This window comes from Callionymus lyra, chromosome 16, assembly GCF_982586985.1.
Source record: "Callionymus lyra chromosome 16, fCalLyr1.hap1.1, whole genome shotgun sequence".
Lineage (NCBI taxonomy): Eukaryota > Metazoa > Chordata > Actinopteri > Syngnathiformes > Callionymidae > Callionymus > Callionymus lyra.
The window spans coordinates 21,185,612-21,204,485 of NC_141833.1; the positions used below are offsets into that span (position 1 = coordinate 21,185,612).

At 41.6% G+C, this 18,874-nt stretch overlaps 1 protein-coding gene across 1 annotated transcript; it reads left to right on the forward strand.

The window, feature by feature from the left end:
- The first annotated feature begins 308 nt into the window (after positions 1 to 308).
- Positions 309 to 18,030, forward strand: slc71a1-2 (solute carrier family 71 member 1-2). The gene is made up of 12 exons (XM_087811154.1): positions 309 to 556; positions 4,622 to 4,717; positions 8,429 to 8,491; positions 9,978 to 10,105; positions 11,682 to 11,796; positions 11,859 to 12,077; positions 12,315 to 12,428; positions 13,759 to 13,830; positions 14,218 to 14,330; positions 15,420 to 15,517; positions 15,578 to 15,735; positions 16,540 to 18,030. Exons 1-12 carry the CDS (start codon positions 473 to 475, stop codon positions 16,750 to 16,752), a joined length of 1,473 nt encoding a protein of 490 aa, XP_087667280.1. The 5' UTR covers positions 309 to 472; the 3' UTR covers positions 16,753 to 18,030.
- Positions 18,031 to 18,874: the final 844 nt, after the last annotated feature.

Below are 18,874 nucleotides of genomic sequence, written 5' to 3' on the forward strand. Positions count from 1 at the left end.
CTTGTTTATTTACATTTGTAGTTACAAGAAAGTGATTCCCTTTTGACTAGATTTTAATTAAATACACTTAATTAATCGACCACTTTTTAACTTCATAAACTTCATAAACTCAAATTCTCATATTTGTTTACGTTCCGACAAACGCCATATAAGGGACTTCCCCCATCAGCGCGAGCGGCAGCACCACGTGGTCGTGTCACCAGCAGCGCGCGCACCAATGGCAGCGTCGCACTCCCCCTCCGGTGGGCGGGGCCTGGCTCCGGTGGGCGGGGCCTGGCTCGGGTTGAGGAAGAAGGCTCGACGCGCAGATGAACGAGCAGCACAGTTAGCTCGTCTGTTAGCTCGTCTGTTAGCTCGTCTGTTAGCTCGTCCGTTAGCCTCCCGTGTTGTTGTGGCCAAAACAAGCCGCTCGTCGAGTCTCGCCTCCCGGCCACGATGACCCGCTGACCTCAAGGATGGACATCAGTTAACGATGACGGGGGAGAAGAAGAAGAAGAAGCGGCTGAACCGCAGCATTCTTCTGGCCAAGAAAATTATCATAAAAGATGGAGGAAGTGTGAGTTAAATATTTATATCCGTGTCCTCCTTGCTCACCTGGCGCCTGCTTCCGTCGCATTTTATTCTCATTTTCCGAGCCGTGTTTCGGGTTCGGTTCGTGTGTTTGTCCCGGTGCATGATGGTCACCGTTAGCTCGGGTGTTGGGCTAAGCTAGCTGCTAGCGTTAGCGGCCTAGAGCTAGCATCGTCGTTTACACGTCAGCTCAGGTATTGACAAGAGTGACAGAAGAAAAACACACAAACCTGCCGCTGAAACACACAAACCTGCCGCTGAAACACACACAACTGTCGCTTTGAGATTCAACGTTAAATAAGGATCACTGCGCTCACAATATATCGTTAGAAATACGTTTTCAGTGAGTGTTTATGATGCCCCCCCCACTCCTGTACTAATGTTTATATTATGGTACTTTAATATTGTTTTACTACTTATTATATTCTTTATTCATATTCAAATAGCTTCATATATCATTAACTTATTAACGTAATCTTTTTACGTTGACTAAATTGACCCAATATGTCTTATATATTTACCTAATATATATTATGTATTTACCTATTATATCCATTATTTTAAGCTCTACGTTATTTAAATAAAGGTAACTAGTTCACTGATAACACCAAAATTAAACCATCAATCGCTGTTACACAATAATAACTGGACAAAATGTGCTTTTAGTGTGTGTATATGATGCCCCCCCACTTCTGTACTAATGTTTATATTGTGTTACTTTATTATTGTCTCATTACTAATTATATTGTTAATTCATATTATAATAGCTTTATATCATTATCTTATTGTAATGTTAATCCTTTTACGTTATAACTAACTTTACTTTATATATCGATTATTTTAAGCTCTACGATATTTAAAAAATGTTACTAGTTCACTGATGTCACTAAAATCAAAACCATCAATCGCAGTTACACAATAATTACTGGACAAAATGTGTTTTTATTTTGTGAGTGTCAGTGTAAGTTGTGTGTTTCCAAGTGGCCCTCAGTTGTGTAACATTCCTGTCCTGGACTAGCTGAGGTGAGTTTATGTCAACAAGTGCTCCAGCAGGTTCACACTCTTGCATTTCCTGCATCCGTCACTTGTTACTCTCTGAAGAGTCCGACACGTGGTTCGTGCTTACGATCGATCGGCTGGTGATTCTGAGATGTTTTTTAAAAAACAAACAAACGTTTTGTTGTATGTTTTAAGTAAACAATCTTAGTTCAAGTACAAACAGCTCGTGCTAAAGGTAAAGATGTGTATCTGAAGAATAAAGAGCTTTAAAGAACATTCTTTACTGTATACAAATATAAAAAGCTTTGAGTAAAGACTGAAACCAGTTAATAAACATCCGGTCATCAAAGACCGTGGAATATACGATGAGCTGGAGTTAAAGCGGTTCAGACCCGGTCTACCCCGCAGACCGCTCCGTCTTCCCTGACCCGACTCTCGATCTGGACTACAGTTTGGCCCTCTGGCTCCTGCAAACAATCCCGTCTATTCAGTCCGTTTGCTTTTGTTTTTCTTTGCTAATCTCCCAGCAAGCATCACTTCATCTGTCAAGTCTCCACACGTGGTTTCGCAAACATGTGCCACCTGCCTTTTCTTATCTGTCAGTCATCCTCGATGTGTGTCACACAAAGGGTGTCGATTGTGTAGTTCCCTTTTTTTGGCGTTTGTCTTTTTAATCCGAGTGATAAAAGTCTCATGACAAGTTTATATGACTTGAATGAAACGTTGTTGCACGTCTGTCAAACTCCATTGTTTGTTTATGTAAACTCCCGTACGTTTATCGTCGCTATTGTGTGTAGTTTATATAGTCGCACACAATGTTCCATTCGCTCATACTGTATGGAGCCGGCAAATATTTCTCCAGTGGAACTTTATGTACCCGGATCCAGAATCCACAGAAATGTGTTCTTAAAACGTGCATGACTTGAATATCCTTTCTCTGAAGAACACGTCTTATTTCCAATTTGGATCAAAATGGAATGTTGTTTGACTTTCCTTCCCTGAACCACGGGCTGTTTGCCCAGCATTGTTTTCTCCCTTTTTCGTTGTGTTTCTTGAAACTTGTGCCAGACACGAGGGCAACTTTAATGGAACCTTTTATCTGTCATGATTGTCATGTGATCCTTGTAATCCTTTTATCACATTCAACTGCTGTAGTTCTTTGTGTAGTAAGTGGTTTTATGCTCCCTGCAGTTGTAATTGTAAACAAGGAAGTTAGTCACAAAAAAGTGATCCAATACATTTCCCCTGAACTACTACTTAGATTTATCATCCACTTACTAGTTTCCCATAAAGAGTCAACTTTTAACTGAAGTTGCAATGTCTTGATTATATTGCACAACAGCATCAAACGTGTATAAAACCTATGCTGTGCTGCTGCAACACCGGAACTATAACCGAGTTAATCTATCGTCTGGATTTCCCTCTCGTTGTCGAGTAGAATCGTCTTTTATCAAACGCGTCGCTCGTTAAATCACACGTGGAAAACAGATCTACAAGTCGTGTGTGAGTTTAACGGTTTCATTCAAAAAGGGAACATGTGTGACGAAGGAAGTGTCTTAAGTTCTCTTTTTTATAAAGGTCAAAACAAAAGTGTGTGATGAAGCTAATCTGTCGCCATCTTTAACTCAGTCCGGGCACATCTGGTCCGTCCTTCCTGGATTAAGTCACAGAACGTCTGCCTGATTTAAGAAGGTGATCAGGAAGTGTGATTAGTTGAAGCACGACTTGTCGTCCTGGTCCTGGTGCTGATCCAGGCCCGCTTGACACACGTCCAGCCGAACGTCTCGCTCAGCAGTCGCTCCTGCTCCGTCTCACTCTCCTGCACCTTTATGGATCCATAGTGACAACGACGTCCCCTGAGAGTAGTTTGCAGGATAAACGTCTATTTGTCTCGTGCATTCAGGACGACCCTCTGTGCGACCCCACGCTCACTGTGATGATGATTGCATGAGTGTGTTGTTGTGTTGTGTGTCTCTATAATATCATGAGTGTGTGTGATGTGTGACTATATTGTGTCATCAGTGTGTGTTTGTACAAAACTCTCTTTTCATGGAAATATTGACGTTAGAAAATGATCTTAAGCTCCGCCCACTGAAAGCACTTTGTTGTTCTGGAGATGAAATCTTGTCGACCATAACCTCAACCACTCTACTGTGATTGGTCAAGCTTGGAGGTCTGTCACCGCGGGTCACCAACCCCGGAAGTCTTCCCCCTCCGAGGGACTCGTTGTATAAACAAAGCAGGCCGTGATTACAGGAGTGGAGGAGGAGTGAAGCCATTATTACGTCATCATGGACTCTCGTAACCTCTCATTAGCCCAGATTTCAGAGCAACCTTTATATAGTAATGGGTTTAAAACATGGTCATGATGAGGAACTGCATCTTGAAGAAGACTTTAACATTTACCACATGTCAGGAGGATGTTGTAGTTTTACATTAGTTGCCGTTAGAAATGTAGAAACGAATGTGAATATTTCAGAATAATGTATAAAAACTTCTAAAACGCATTAAACAATTCCCCAGAGAGATGGTGAACATTTCGTCATTTATTAAATCTAGACTCAATATTGCATCAGTGGTGCCATCCCTTTCAGTAACGGTGACCTGAAGAACTCCTATAATGCTTTGCCGCCCAGCCCAACAATCGGCGCTGTAGATCACTTTTGACGTAGCAACATGGACGTATAACCCGAGTGCAATGTTTGAGTTACCAATCAGTCCTGAGAAAGGCATCATGGGACTGGTTTGTTAGCAACATAACAAGGTGTTTGTGTTGAAGTTTATCTGCCGTTCAAATAAATCACATGTTTGTAAGCGTGTGGACAAAGAAGAGGAGATTTTCTGTTCCTGACCTCTGCTTCATAAAGTGTATTTAAAAGAACCGTGATCATGAACATACTTTTCAATTCCAGCTCAACCTTTGGCAGCTCAAGGTTCTGATCGTCTTTGAATCGATCTCACGATTTGTTTATGAAACATTAATGACTTCCATCCATCAGTTTCCCCTCGACTTCTCTCTCTAACATCGCTTCTTCTTCTCGTCTCCCTCCAGCCTCAGGGGATCGGCGAGCCCAGCGTCTACCATGCTGTGGTGGTCATCTTCCTGGAGTTCTTCGCATGGGGTCTCCTCACCACCCCCATGCTCACGGTGAGTCTCCGCACACATGTGTACGTTTGACCGGCATCGAGACGCTTCGGTGTCTCTGGTCGTCAGGTGACGCACTTGGCTGAGTGTGTAGTTGTCGAGTGTTGTGTTACGAGGCACTAATTAGACAGGAAGTAGTAATGAGCGTCACTTAATTTGTCAGACGCTTCAATGCCAGGTGGTCTGTGTTCGTGTTCGTGTGTGTTCGTGTGTGTTCGTGTGTGTTCGTGTGTGTGTGTGTGTGTGTGTGTGTGTGTGTGTGTGTGTGTGTGTGTGTGTGTGTGTGTGTGTGTGTGTGTGTGTGTGTGTGTGTGTGTGTGTGTGTGTGTGGACAAGATTGTCGTGTGTATCTGATCATGCAGTAAATACCAGAAAACATCGAAACACTTTAACGTAGATTCTTTTTTGTACAATTCTGTGTCGTTTTAAACAAAAAATACTTATAAAATGATTATGTATATTTTTGGCTTTCAAATGTATTAAAGGTTCTTTCAATGAACTGTATTAGAAATTAATTACTGTAATGCCAGTTTATAAACTGATGGTTCTGTAATAAAATAATTGGATTAATTTGAAATTAACTTGCAAATATTCGCAGCGTTTGTGTTGCAAATAAACTTCCGGCCATTGGATGGCAGCAGTCATTACGTCTTTCGCAGCTAAAGGAACAATGAAAGCCCATGAGATCCCTTCAAGACTGAGGACGAGAGGATACAGTCTACTTTTTCTGTGACCTAAAAGCGTTATAAGAGCTATTTATGCAAACAAGATAGACGATACCGAAGAATGGTGTCACTTGGCGGTAGATTAAGATTAGCCGTGTAAGGTAATGTCGATACACTTGAATATCAAATTTTTATCTTTTATTTATCACAACACCAGAGTCAAGTACTGTACAATACTACACATATATACTTGTTACTACACTATCACAACACCAGAGTCAAGTACTGGACAATACTACACATATATACTTGTTACTACACTATCACAACACCAGAGTCAAGTACTGGACAATACTACACATATATACTTGTTACTACACTATCACAACACCAGAGTCAAGTACTGTACAATACTACACATATATACTTGTTACTACACTATCACAACACCAGAGTCAAGTACTGGACAATACTACACATATATACTTGTTACTACACTATCACAACACCAGAGTCAAGTACTGGACAATACTACACATATATACTTGTTACTACACTATCACAACACCAGAGTCAAGTACTGGACAATACTACACATATATACTTGTTACTACACTATCACAACACCAGAGTCGAGTACTGGACCATACTACACATATATACTTGTTACTACACTATCACAACACCAGAGTCAAGTACTGGACAATACTACACATATATATATTGTTACTACACTATCACAACACCAGAGTCAAGTACTGGACCATACTACACGTATATACTTGTTACTACACTATCACAACACCAGAGTCAAGTACTGGACAATACTACACATATATACTTGTTACTACACTATCACAACACCAGAGTCAATACTGGACCATACTACACATATATACTTGTTACTACACTATCACAACACCAGAGTCAAGTACTGGACAATACTACACATATATATATTGTTACTACACTATCACAATATATCGTATCGTTGACCCTGTATTATAATACGTATCATATCAACAGATTCTTGACAATAAACTCCTCCAGTCGTTACAGTTAAACCAGCGTTTGCTCGACTACCTGCTCGTCCTCACACCTGTGATCTCAGACACAAGACGAGCAACATCTGCTCCTCATGACGAGACACACACACACACACACACACACACACACTTGTGTAACACCAGCGGTCGAGGAGATGCTTGTGTGTGTTGTGTATTGATTACCGGGTGTTTTTGCAACGCAAATCTCTGGGCGGCGGCAGGATTTGCATCTCGGACTCATCGGCGGACGAGAGGAAGCGCTTGGACTGGTCGGTCTCCCGCGGCAACAGTCGCCACGGCACCGCAGTCTGCTGGTTATTAACGTGATCCCCGAGGATCTATGGCCCGGAGCGTCTTCAGCCGAACGATCGACATGCAAAGAATACTTCTTAGTTGTGTAGATGTGTGATGACATCACTTTGTCATTATAATCCAGCAATTATTATAATTATTGTTTTCATTGTGTAGTTTAGAGCTGAATTAGTCGGTGATTGTTGATGTTTTCACGGCAGAACTATGACAATAGTGAGACGCACCTGCTCGTGTGGACGTTAATGATCGTAAAAATATGATTTTATTTCTCTTCCTAGGAGGAGAAATTCAAACTTTGTCAAACTTATCAGCCGCAGAACATCGGAACAAAGACGAGGCTCGACTGAAGCTCACCGTCACTGAGAGGAAGTGTGTTCTGTCATCGGAGCGGAATGAGAGTCAGTGTAGCAGACACGAGGACAAAGTCCGGTCTCTTCCCTCCGACCAAAAACAATGATTCTCGTCACTATGACAACATGTGGGGTCAGTCGAAACTGACCTTTACGATCAATGTTTCGGAGCGTTTCATGTCACCTGACTGCGGAAGTTGATTAAAAACACAACGAGTGACTCGATAATGTTCATTTGTAGCTGCTTTCTTACCAGAAGTTTGTGTAAGTTTGACTAATACTTTTGCTCTTTATTGACTTTCAGTCCAATAAAGGTTGTAGAAATAAAAACCTTCCTGGTCTAATCGTACTGACCAAAGTAAGTGAGCTAGTTTTTAAAATGTTTGTCAAAAAAATATCATTTAATATTAATAAATCCAAGCAAAAAATGAACATCTACTGTTAAAAGCCTCTTTATTATTACTTTTATTCGCACTCGTTTAAATTGTCCTTCAATTTAGTGATCGTCCCTGAGACAGTTACGTGATGATGAGTAAACACACCAAATACTTTTTGTAAGTAAGTAATATTTATTTATATAGTGCTTTTCCAGACCAGGGTCACAAAGCGCTTTAACAAACAAAACAATACTCAAAAAAGTACATACTTTAAAGATCAAGATAATACTGAGAACAACACAGGAGTTCCAGAAAATCAAGGAAAAGCCTGAACAAATAGAAACGTCTTAAGATGTTTCTTAAAGGAGTCAGTAGATCATCAAGAGCAAAGAGAGAGAAGATCGTTCCAAAGCTTAGGAGCAACAGCCTGAAAAGATTTCTCTCCTCTGGTCCTGAACCGTGTGCGTGGAACCATAAGTAGATTCTGATCCACAGACCTCAGAGCCCGAGCTGGGGTGTAAGTCTGGATCAGATCAGTGATGTAAGGAGCAGCCTGACCATGAATAGATCTGAAAGTAAGAACCAGAATTTTAAAGTTGATCCTGAAAGAAACTGGAAGCCAGTGAAGAGTTTTATAAGTGTGTTATTATTATTATTGAAATACTGTAGTTGACTACAAAGATGTTCCACCTGGTCTTGGTCCAGGAATGTTCTTGTTTGGATGTGAAGTTTCAGGGACTGAAGTGAGTCTGCGTGGCTGCTGTTACACATTAGTTACTCACTGAAATATTGTTCACAGCGGCGACACAGAAACGCCCAAAGTTTCACTTTAGTTCTGAAGTGGTGAAGGTAACAAAGTGTGCGATCATGAGTTTGAATCCGCGGCGCACGCCGGCGTTTGTCAGGAATGCAGCCGTTTCCAAAGAACTGCTTGATCAGGTGTTTTCTCTCGTCTGTTCTCCAGGTTCTACATCAGACATTCCCCCAGCACACATTCCTGATGAACGGGCTGATCCATGGAGTCAAGGTGAGTCCAACACATCTGCTCCAGAGTCTGTCAGTTTAAACTAGTCTCTGTGGGATGGAGTCCTGCTGCAGAGCTGCACGTCTGACTAGTTTGTATTTGCCTGCGGACGATTCTCCGGGCATGTGTGCTCCTGTCCGGCCACGCCCTTCCCTGCTGCCATATGGTTTCTTCTCAAATGATTTACGCTCGACTGACTCCTGCAGCGACTCCGGTTCATCTACGGCTGCAGGTGGAGGCAGTGATTCAAATGTGTTTCACACACGAAGACATGATGTCGAGCTCAACAGTGAAATAGAAGTTTGACAAATAGATAGATAGATGGATAGATACTTTATTCATCTCACAGAGAAATTCACAGTTCAGCAGCTCCAGAATATGTTACAAGATGGAGACATAAGAGGCATGCACGTCTATGTACAGTCTAAATATAAACTGTGCCGTTTAAACCAGATTTATATCTAAAAGATCGTCTGCAAAACTAATCCAGCGATTCTCACCAATATCTTGTGATTCTCACACAAGGAGCGACAAAGAATGAAAGTTTATCAGTGCCACCAGAATATTAAATTAATAGTTAAATCGTTGAATGAAGTTGGAATTCTCTTCATTGAAATCTTGTTATTTTTATGTATTTTATTATTCAAATAATTATAGTTCAATTCAGTTATTTTTGTTTTAAAGGTTGAGTATGTTTAAAAAAATTCATAACATTTATAGATAATCATTCCAATGATTAAAAAGAATACTCTTTTTTTTTTTTTTAGATCTGTAGCCTTTTAAATATAATATAAAATGTTGGCATAATAGTGCTTGAATGTATATTGATTTCTTTTTTCTTTTTTTTTTAGGAAAATATATTAAGAAAAACGAATTCAACCTTTTAATACACACACAATTTAATTAATTTCTTCAAAACATGGTTAAATGCCTTAAAAACAACATTTAAATAAAACAAATTCCTAGTTTTAAATTATAATTTAAAACCGTTAAATCGTGCGACATTTGTAAGAACTGTGAGAATTCAAAGGAAACCAGTGAACAGAGGACATTCTAGTACTGACGTGTCATGTGTCACTTTTAGCAGGAAACGGGTCGTCTTAACTCGACATCCTGTTTCCTGCTCAAGACGTAAAATCAAGGTTTAAGCGTTAAAAGAGTAATATAGTTACTTCAAAACAGTTTTAAAGGACATTTTATATTTTATTTAAACGGGTCACGGACAAACTGAATGAGCGACGGTGGTGAGAAAGGAAAAGTCCTTGTAACGGGCAGAAACCTCGAGCAGAACCAGACCCAGGAAGGGAGAAGAGAGACTTTAACTTTAAATATCTTAAACTGTCTTGTTTAAAGTTTAGTTTTGCACGTGTTTACTTGAAGGGTTTTCATTATTTTTCATCGTGTTTCTTTTGATCCAAACGCTCGTGAACATCATGTTTTTAAGCCGCATTCGTACGTCGCCGTCTGACGATGTCACTTCCTGTTCCAGGGTCTGTTGTCGTTCCTCAGCGCTCCCCTCATCGGGGCGCTGTCGGACGTGTGGGGGCGCAAGTCCTTCCTGCTGCTCACCGTCTTCTTCACCTGTGCGCCCATTCCACTCATGAAGATCAGCCCCTGGTGAGCAAACCCATCATCTTGATACATAAGTTGAAGTGTGGAGAGCATGTTGGTTCCAGCTCCTCCCGTGTTGCTCAAAGGTTGTTCGACTCTCTGAACCCTTTGTTTGTGAGCTTTGATCAAACATGACTTGATGCGTGTTTTTTGTGCGAAAGTGTTGTCGTTGTCTTTTAGGAACAGAAGTTTGTTTGAGGACAAACGAGTCATTTTGGTTCCACATCAGATGGTTCAGAGATAAAAGCCATCAAATGTTATTTATACAGCTTTGATTATTTAGTTACAGTGATATAAACAAACATGTAATATTAGACATTAATTTGCCCAAATGAACAGAGAAACTAAACAAAAATCAATTAAACATTAAACAACAAAGTTTAATCTATTTATTGTGATTGACACATTTGTAACTGCACAGAAGGAAAACATTCATTCATTTTCTACCGCTTTATCCCTTGTGGGGGTCGCGGGGAGACTGGAGTCTATCCCAGTATCATAGGGTGAGAGGCAGGGGACACCCTGGACAGGACGCCAGTCTGTCTCAGGACACACAAAGACAGACAACCATTCACAGACACACTCATACCTATAGACAATTTCCCCAAGTTCTTAATCAACCTCTGTATGTTTCTGGACTGTGGGAGGAAACCGGAGTGTCCGGAGTAAACCCACGCAACACGGGGAGAACATACTAACTACACACAGAAAAGTTGACTCGGCTTCTCTTCTATTGATCATTTCTGACCGAGTGTGTTTTGTTTTGATAAAAGATTGGATTTTCTCTGACGTCTGTGACTCGTGTCACGTCAAGACGCTCGTTTTAGTCGAGAAATAAACCTGTACTAGTTGCATGTAACTAGTCACATTTGAGTGGAACTAGTTACATTTGAGTGGAACTAGTTACATTGGAGTGGAACTAGTTACATTGGAGTGGAACTAGTTACATTGGAGTGGAACTAGTTACATTGGAGTGGAACTAGTTACATTTGTGTGGAACTAGTTACCTTTGAGCGTAGCTAGTTACCTTTGAGCGTAACTATTCAAATGTAACTAGTTACCTTTGAGCGTAACTAGTTACCTTTGAGCGTAACTAGTTACCTTTGAGCGTAACTAGTTACCTTTGAGAGTAACTAGTTACCTTTGAGCGTAGCTAGTTACCTTTGAGCGTAGCTAGTTACCTTTGAGCGTAGCTAGTTACCTTTGAGCGTAGCTAGTTACCTTTGAGCGTAGCTAGTTACCTTTGAGCGTAGCTAGTTACCTTTGAGCGTAGCTAGTTACCTTTGAGCGTAGCTAGTTACCTTTGAGCGTAGCTAGTTACCTTTGAGCGTAACTAGTTACCTTTGAGCGTAGCTAGTTACCTTTGAGCGTAGCTAGTTACCTTTGAGCGTAACTAGTTACCTTTGAGCGTAACTAGTTACCTTTGAGCGTAGCTAGTTACCTTTGAGCAAAACTAGTTACGGAACTCAAACTCTTCATGGCTTATTTTATCTGAACTAATATAACCCGCATTAATCTGGCGTTAAAAAGGTTAAACTCCTCTGATCTGCTGTGGAAATATTCAAGTATTTCTCTCCTCCAGGTGGTACTTCGCAGTCATATCCATGTCCGGCGTCTTCGCCGTCACCTTCTCCGTGATCTTCGCGTACGTGGCCGACATCACGCAGGAGCACGAGCGCAGCACGGCGTACGGTTTGGTGAGTATCTCAAGAGCTTCTGGCCCCGAAGAGCTCCTCGGTCATCCTCTCTCGCTCCTCAGGTGTCGGCCACCTTCGCCGCCAGCCTGGTCACCAGCCCGGCCATCGGCGCCTACCTGTCGGTGACCTACGGCGACACGCTGGTGGTCATCCTGGCCACGGCCATCGCGCTGCTGGACATCTGCTTCATCCTGGTGGCCGTGCCCGAGTCGCTGCCGGAGAAGATGAGGCCGGCGTCGTGGGGCGCCCCCATCTCCTGGGAGCAGGCCGACCCCTTCGCCGTGAGTGACCCCGACGGGCGACCTTTAGTCGTGGGCGGGGAATGTTGGACAGGAAGTTCTCTGGGTTTTAGCCTCAAAGTCAATATTAAACTTGTACTTCCTGTTAAAAAATAAATGAAAGACTTTGCGTCTCTTGTATAGTTTGACTCTTGTTTTAAAGAGTCCAACAAAGTGACGACTTGTGTGTGTCTGTGTGTGTCTGTGTGTGTCTGTGTGTGTCTTGTGCGTCTCCTCCAGTCGCTGCGTAAAGTGGGTCAGGACTCGACGGTGCTGCTCATCTGTATCACGGTGTTTCTCTCCTACCTCCCAGAGGCCGGCCAGTACTCCAGCTTCTTCCTCTATCTCAGACAGGTTTGTGCTCCACCTGTCACTCACTCGTCAAACCCCACATGTGTTCTTCATCCCACGATCATCAGTGTTTTCATCTCCTGGTTGATTTGACGACATTTTCGTGGATGTTTGACGGATAAAACCAAATGAGTAACGACAAGAAATCAGAAGATTTATCAACTAGTAAAAGTGTGTATCGTCAAGAATAATATGTTTCACGATACAGTGTCAACGATACTATATATTATGATACTGTAGTAACAAGTATATATGTGTAGTATTGTCCAGTACTTGACTCTGGTGTTGCAGTATTTACAGACCACATGACTCTTGACGAAGTCGTAACTGCTTTCATTTGTTTTCAAACCAAAATATGTCCAAACATCAGCTTTAAAAGCTGCTGGACTCGCTGTATCCTCTCGTCCTCAGTTGTAACTGCTTTCATCTGTTTTCAAACCAAAATATGTCCAAACATCAGCTTCAAAAGCTGCTGGACTCACTGTATCCTCTCGTCCTCAGTCGTAACTGCTTTCATCTGTTTTCAAACCAAAATATGTCCAAACATCAGCTTCAAAAGCTGCTGGACTCACTGTATCCTCTCGTCCTCAGTCGTAACTACTATCATTTGTTTTCAAACCAAAATATGTCCAAACATCAGCTTTAAAAGCTGCTGGACTCACTGTATCCTCTCGTCCTCAGTCGTAACTGCTTTCATCTGTTTTCAAACCAAAATATGTCCAAACATCAGCTTTAAAAGCTGCTGGACTCGCTGTATCCTCTCGTCCTCAGTTGTAACTGCTTTTATTCTTTTTGAAACCAAATTATGTCCAAACATCAGCTCTTAAAGCTTCACTGTATCCTCTCGTCCTCAGTCATCCCCTGGGTTTTATTGTTCCTTAAGCTGCGGAGGACGTAATGACTGCTGCCGTCTAGTGGGCGGAAGTTTAATTGCAACCGAAAAATTAAAAATATTTAATAATTCCAAACACACTTTATTAAAATATACACTATAAAAAACTATACATTACTGTATAATATCAATAAAAACACCTGATATGTAAGAGTATATTGTCCGATACACATTCGCACCAGTGACCTGGTTCATGTCTTTAACCTACATGTCGTACGGTTGAGTTCGACAAACGCCCGGAGACGCACATACTGTCGATCCTGGTCCGAGTCAACAGTGAACCGGTCCGACGGGTTCTGAGTCTCAGAAGATCAGCTAACACTCCGCCACACCCCCGCCTGATCCCTGCACTCCCGACGATCTGTGTCTCGGCGACGCCTTCTTCGAACACGACACCCGATCAACGCCTTTGTTTGACCCTCACTGTCGTGTCGCCCACAGGTCATCCATTTCTCGTCGGAGACGGTGGCCGCCTTCATCGCCGTGGTGGGGATCCTGTCGATACTCGCCCAGGTACGAGACCCTGATGGTCATTGACATGCTGAACCCCCCCAAACAAGACCCCGGGAGAAGAGACCCTTTAATTTAACATCCTTCATTCGAACCTGGAAACTCAACAACCCTCTCATTGTCGGTGACATGAACTATTCCCATGGTGCTTTGCCGCCCAGTGGTTAATCATTTTGAGATCAACATAGAATTGAAATACTGTAGTTTAATAAATGTCGACCAATCAGACGTCACTAAATAGAACAGTGTTTAGAAAGGCATCATGGGAGTTTTGCTGGCACCATAAGTAAGGTGGTTGCATTCATAAGTTCAGAATATATATATATTTAAATATATTTAAATGTAGTATTGTGATATTACTACGACTGTAACTCTGTCACTTCCTGGCAGACGGTGGTGCTGGGAATCCTGATGCGTTCCATCGGGAACAAGAACACCATACTGCTGGGTCTGGGCTTCCAGATCCTCCAGCTGGCCTGGTACGGCTTCGGGTCTCAGCCCTGGTGAGTCTCACTCTTGACATGAAGCTCGTGAAGAGAAGGTCGAGCAGAAATGAAGGATGTCGTCCAAGAATGGATTTGACGCTCGTCTGACGAGCAGCTTTACTGCAGTGTTCTGTGCAGCCAGCAGAGGGAGCCACAGCTGCATGATTTAGACAATCGCCGATTCAATATTAGTCCAGGGATGGATGGATGGATGGATGGATGGATGGATGGATGGATGGAGTGATTGAACGAAAATAAAATGATACAAAATACCTTTAGGTCACACAGAATGAAGAAAATAAAGTTTGTGGTAAATTTATCACCTTTTAAAACATCAGAATCAGACACGTTTATTGTTATTATTGTAAACACAGCATGACTTTTGTGTAATGTTTACATTTATGAATAGTAATTAAATCTTTGAATAACATACAACATACAATAACAGACGTGTACAATAACAGACGTGTACAATAACGTGGGAATATAAAATGAATGATTACATTTTATTAAATAAATAAATTATTGATTTACTTTCTGGTTATTAAATCTTTTCAAGTTCACAAGAAGTTTGAATGGACTTTTATTGACGGTTTAAAAGTCGTGACATTGTGTGTGTGTGTGTGTGTGTGTGTGTGTGTTGACACAATAAGAGGTGTAATTCTGCAACACTGTGTGTGTTGTGCGACACAATAAGAGGTGTAATTCTGCAACACTGTGTGTGTTGTGCGACACAATAAGAGGTGTAATTCTGCGACACAATAATGTGTGTGTGTGTGTGTGTGTTGTGCGACACAATAAGAGGTGTAATTCTGCGACACAATAATGTGTGTGTGTGTGTGTGTGTGTTGTGCGACACAATAAGAGGTGTAATTCTGCCACACAATAATGTGTGTGTGTGTGTGTTGTGCGACACGATAAGAGGTGTAATTCTGCAACACTGTGTGTGTTGTGTGACACAATAAGAGGTGTAATTCTGCGACACAATAATGTGTGTGTGTGTGTGTGTGTTGTGCGACACAATAAGAGGTGTAATTCTGCGACACAATAATGTGTGTGTGTGTGTTGTGCGACACAATAATGTGTGTGTTGTGTGTGTGTGTGCAGGATGATGTGGGCGGCCGGAGCAGTGGCCGCCATGTCCAGCATCACCTTTCCGGCCATCAGCGCCATCGTGTCCCGCAACGCCGACCCCGACCAGCAGGGTGAGCTCCTCAGCAGACGCCTCTGTTGTGATGATGGTTCTGACTCTGGTGGTCCTGCAGGTGTGGTCCAGGGCATGATCACGGGCATACGGGGTCTCTGTAACGGTCTGGGTCCGGCTCTGTACGGCTTCGTGTTCTACCTGTTCCACGTGGAGCTGACGGACACGGACGGAACCGACAAAGGTGCCAAACCCAACATGGCCAACCCCACAGACGAGGTACTGACCCGTGTGTGTTTGTAAGAGAAAGATACTGGTGTTTGACGAAATACACAACAATATACAATCTTGATGAAATACATATTAATAAAATCTTGATTAAAAAAAACAAACTTCAACACACTATTGGTTAATAAAAACTAAAAAACTAAAATATTAATCCAAACTAAACTAAAATTTTAATAAAATCTAAACTTAAATATTAATAAAAACTAAAAACTAAAATATTAATCCAAACTAAACTAAAATTTTAATAAAATCTAAACTTAAATATTAATAAAAACTAAAAACTAAAATATTAATAAAAACTAAAATAAAATATTAAAACAAACTAAAATAAAATATTAGTAACTAAAATAATAATAAAATAATGATAAAATACTCAAATAAATTATTGATAAAATACTCAAATAAAATAATGATAAAATACTCAAATTATCGATAAAATACTCAAATAAAATAATGATAAAATACTCAAATAAATTATTGATAAAATACTCAAATAAAATTATGATAAAATACTAAAATTATTGATAAAATACTCAAATAGAATATTGATAAAGACTAAAATAAAACATTGATAAAAAACTGAAATGTAATCTTGAATAAATACAATCTTTTGCAAATGTACTAATAAAAGTAAAGTGGCAAGTAAAAATAAAATAAGACAACAAATGTATATCAATGATGTATAATAATACTGATAATGTATCAATAATATGATAAACATTTGAATGATAACGTCTGACAACATCATGATAAGAACTTCATAAACCCTGAGATTCTCCTGGTCCTTCTCCTCAGAGCTCCATCATCCCAGGACCGCCCTTCCTGTTCGGGGCCTGCTCCGTGCTGCTGTCCCTCCTGGTGGCGCTGTTCATCCCGGAGCACACGGGGCCCGGCGTGAGACCCGGAGCCTACAAGAAGCACAGCAACGGGGCCCAGAGTCACTCCCACAGTCCTCAGGGCAGCGGCGCCGAGGGCAAGGAGCCCCTGCTGGAGGACAGCAGCGTATAACCCCCGCCGAGGGGGGCGCGCTGGGGGGTCACTCCGGGGGGTCACTCCGGGGGGGTCACCCCGGAGCCTCGGCACACACTCTTTTCTACGTGGACACACGACCCACCAGTTTGTCGGCAGCACAAGCGACTCTTCAACACGGTTTTGTGGCGTGATTTGCTGCGGTGACGACTCTTTGAGGGGGGGGGGCGGGGGGGCGTGGATCCACGGGACTCTCCGGCGACCTCTGGTGGCCACGTGTGAGCGAAGAGGGACGAGGGTCTGACCACTGTTCTCGGACCGGACCTCGTTGACTTCGCTAGTGGAGCGTCTTTGTATCGACGGATGTTGCCTTGAAGTCACGTGTGTGTGTGTGTGTATATACCAGTGTATATGTATATATATATTTATATATACATGTATATATATATATTTATACATATACATGTATATATAGACACGACCTGGACGACGACGGGTCGGGAAAAGTCGTGGATCGCTCCCATCGGAGCCGGTACATTTGTTTCATCTTCCTATCGCGCACATATTTTTTTTCCCATCATGCATCACGTTCGAGGCTTTTCAGGATCACTTTATTTTCAACCCGTTCCGTCGAGCGTCGCCGCCGAACAACTTCCGGTCTCGATCGAAAGACGCGGTTTTTGGGGTTTTCACGCTGCTGCAGTACCGTCTGCCGCCACTCGAGGGCGCCTCGGGATCATCGCTCGGCGCCTCTGACGTCATTTTTTTTTAACGTTGTGTTTTACGGTTGTAACCGCGACCTGTCAATCATCTCTACGTGCCAATTCATTTTGTCGGTCCGCGTGCCTGAAGTGCGTCGATGTCTTAACTTTTATCGCCGTTTTTCTGTTGTTTTTTTTGGTTTGTGTTTTCGTTGTTTTTAGTTTGTTTTTTTTTCATTCCAGCGTCACGACACTCGCGGTTGTTTACGAGCAGGTCGAGCATTTCACGACGGTTCAATTTCAAGAAGAAGAAGAAGAAAAAGAAAAGAAAAACTGTGGCTGAATGTTTTTGTTTTTATTATTTGGCTTGTGTTTCCACTCATCGGACCAAGGTCACGAGTCGCCGCTGACGCCTGCGCACACGGGCAGAAGTCGCCGTTGACCTGCTGTTTTTAGTACCACGTGGTTTGTGGCCTGACCCCCGACCCCTGACCCCCGACCCCCCCTCTCTCCGTGTGCCTAAAATTAGCCAAGAAAAGGAGGCAACAGACGGTGGTGAAGATGTAAATATGGGAAACTAATGACAAACTATTTATTAAAGGTTTATTGTACAATGTTTGGTTCGACGCGTTCTTCTTCGGTGACCTCTGACCTCCTCCACCGCTCCTCCACGTACGAGGTGTTCCCAGGCCAGAGTGAACACCATGAATTTGACTCGAACTTTTAACCTTGACCCGTTGACTTTGGTTGTCGTTGAGCTTAAGTTAAAGATTTCAAGACTGAAACTTTGAAAAGACGAACAATTTAATTTTAAGTTGTTTTATCCAAATTTTCAAAGTCAATAAAACACATTTTCTGGATGTTCTATTCGAAGGTTCAATAAAAAAAACATCTACGGATTATTTTAACATGAAACTCATTTATAAACGTTATGATGAAAACAAATGTTAAAAATCCTTTAAACGAAAACTACTCAAATTATTTTAAATTAGAATTAACGACTTATTTACATTTATTGTCCAGAGTTTAAAATTGTTAAAGGACTTTAAATGTCTGAGAATAATTGTTCATGTTTTACATAATCCTTTAGAAAAATCTACAAACTTGTCAAAAAACATCAAATTATTTTGACACATTTAAAAAGTCTTCAAACTCAAAAAAAAATAATTTTAAGAAGTCGTGAAAGTTCATCTTAAGTGTAAAGTGTGTGACTATTGTATCATCAGTTACCATAGCCACGCCTACTCTGCTGTGATTGGTCAAGCATGGAGGTTTGTCACAGAGCGTCATCAATCCTGGAAGCCTCCACCTCCAAGGGACTCGTTGTATAAACAAAGCGGTGCGTGATTACAGCTGGATGAGTGAAGCCATTATTACGTCATAATGGACTCTTGTAACCTCTTGTTCGCCCAGATTTCAGAGTAACTTTATAAAGTAATAAAGTGTAAAACATGGTCCTG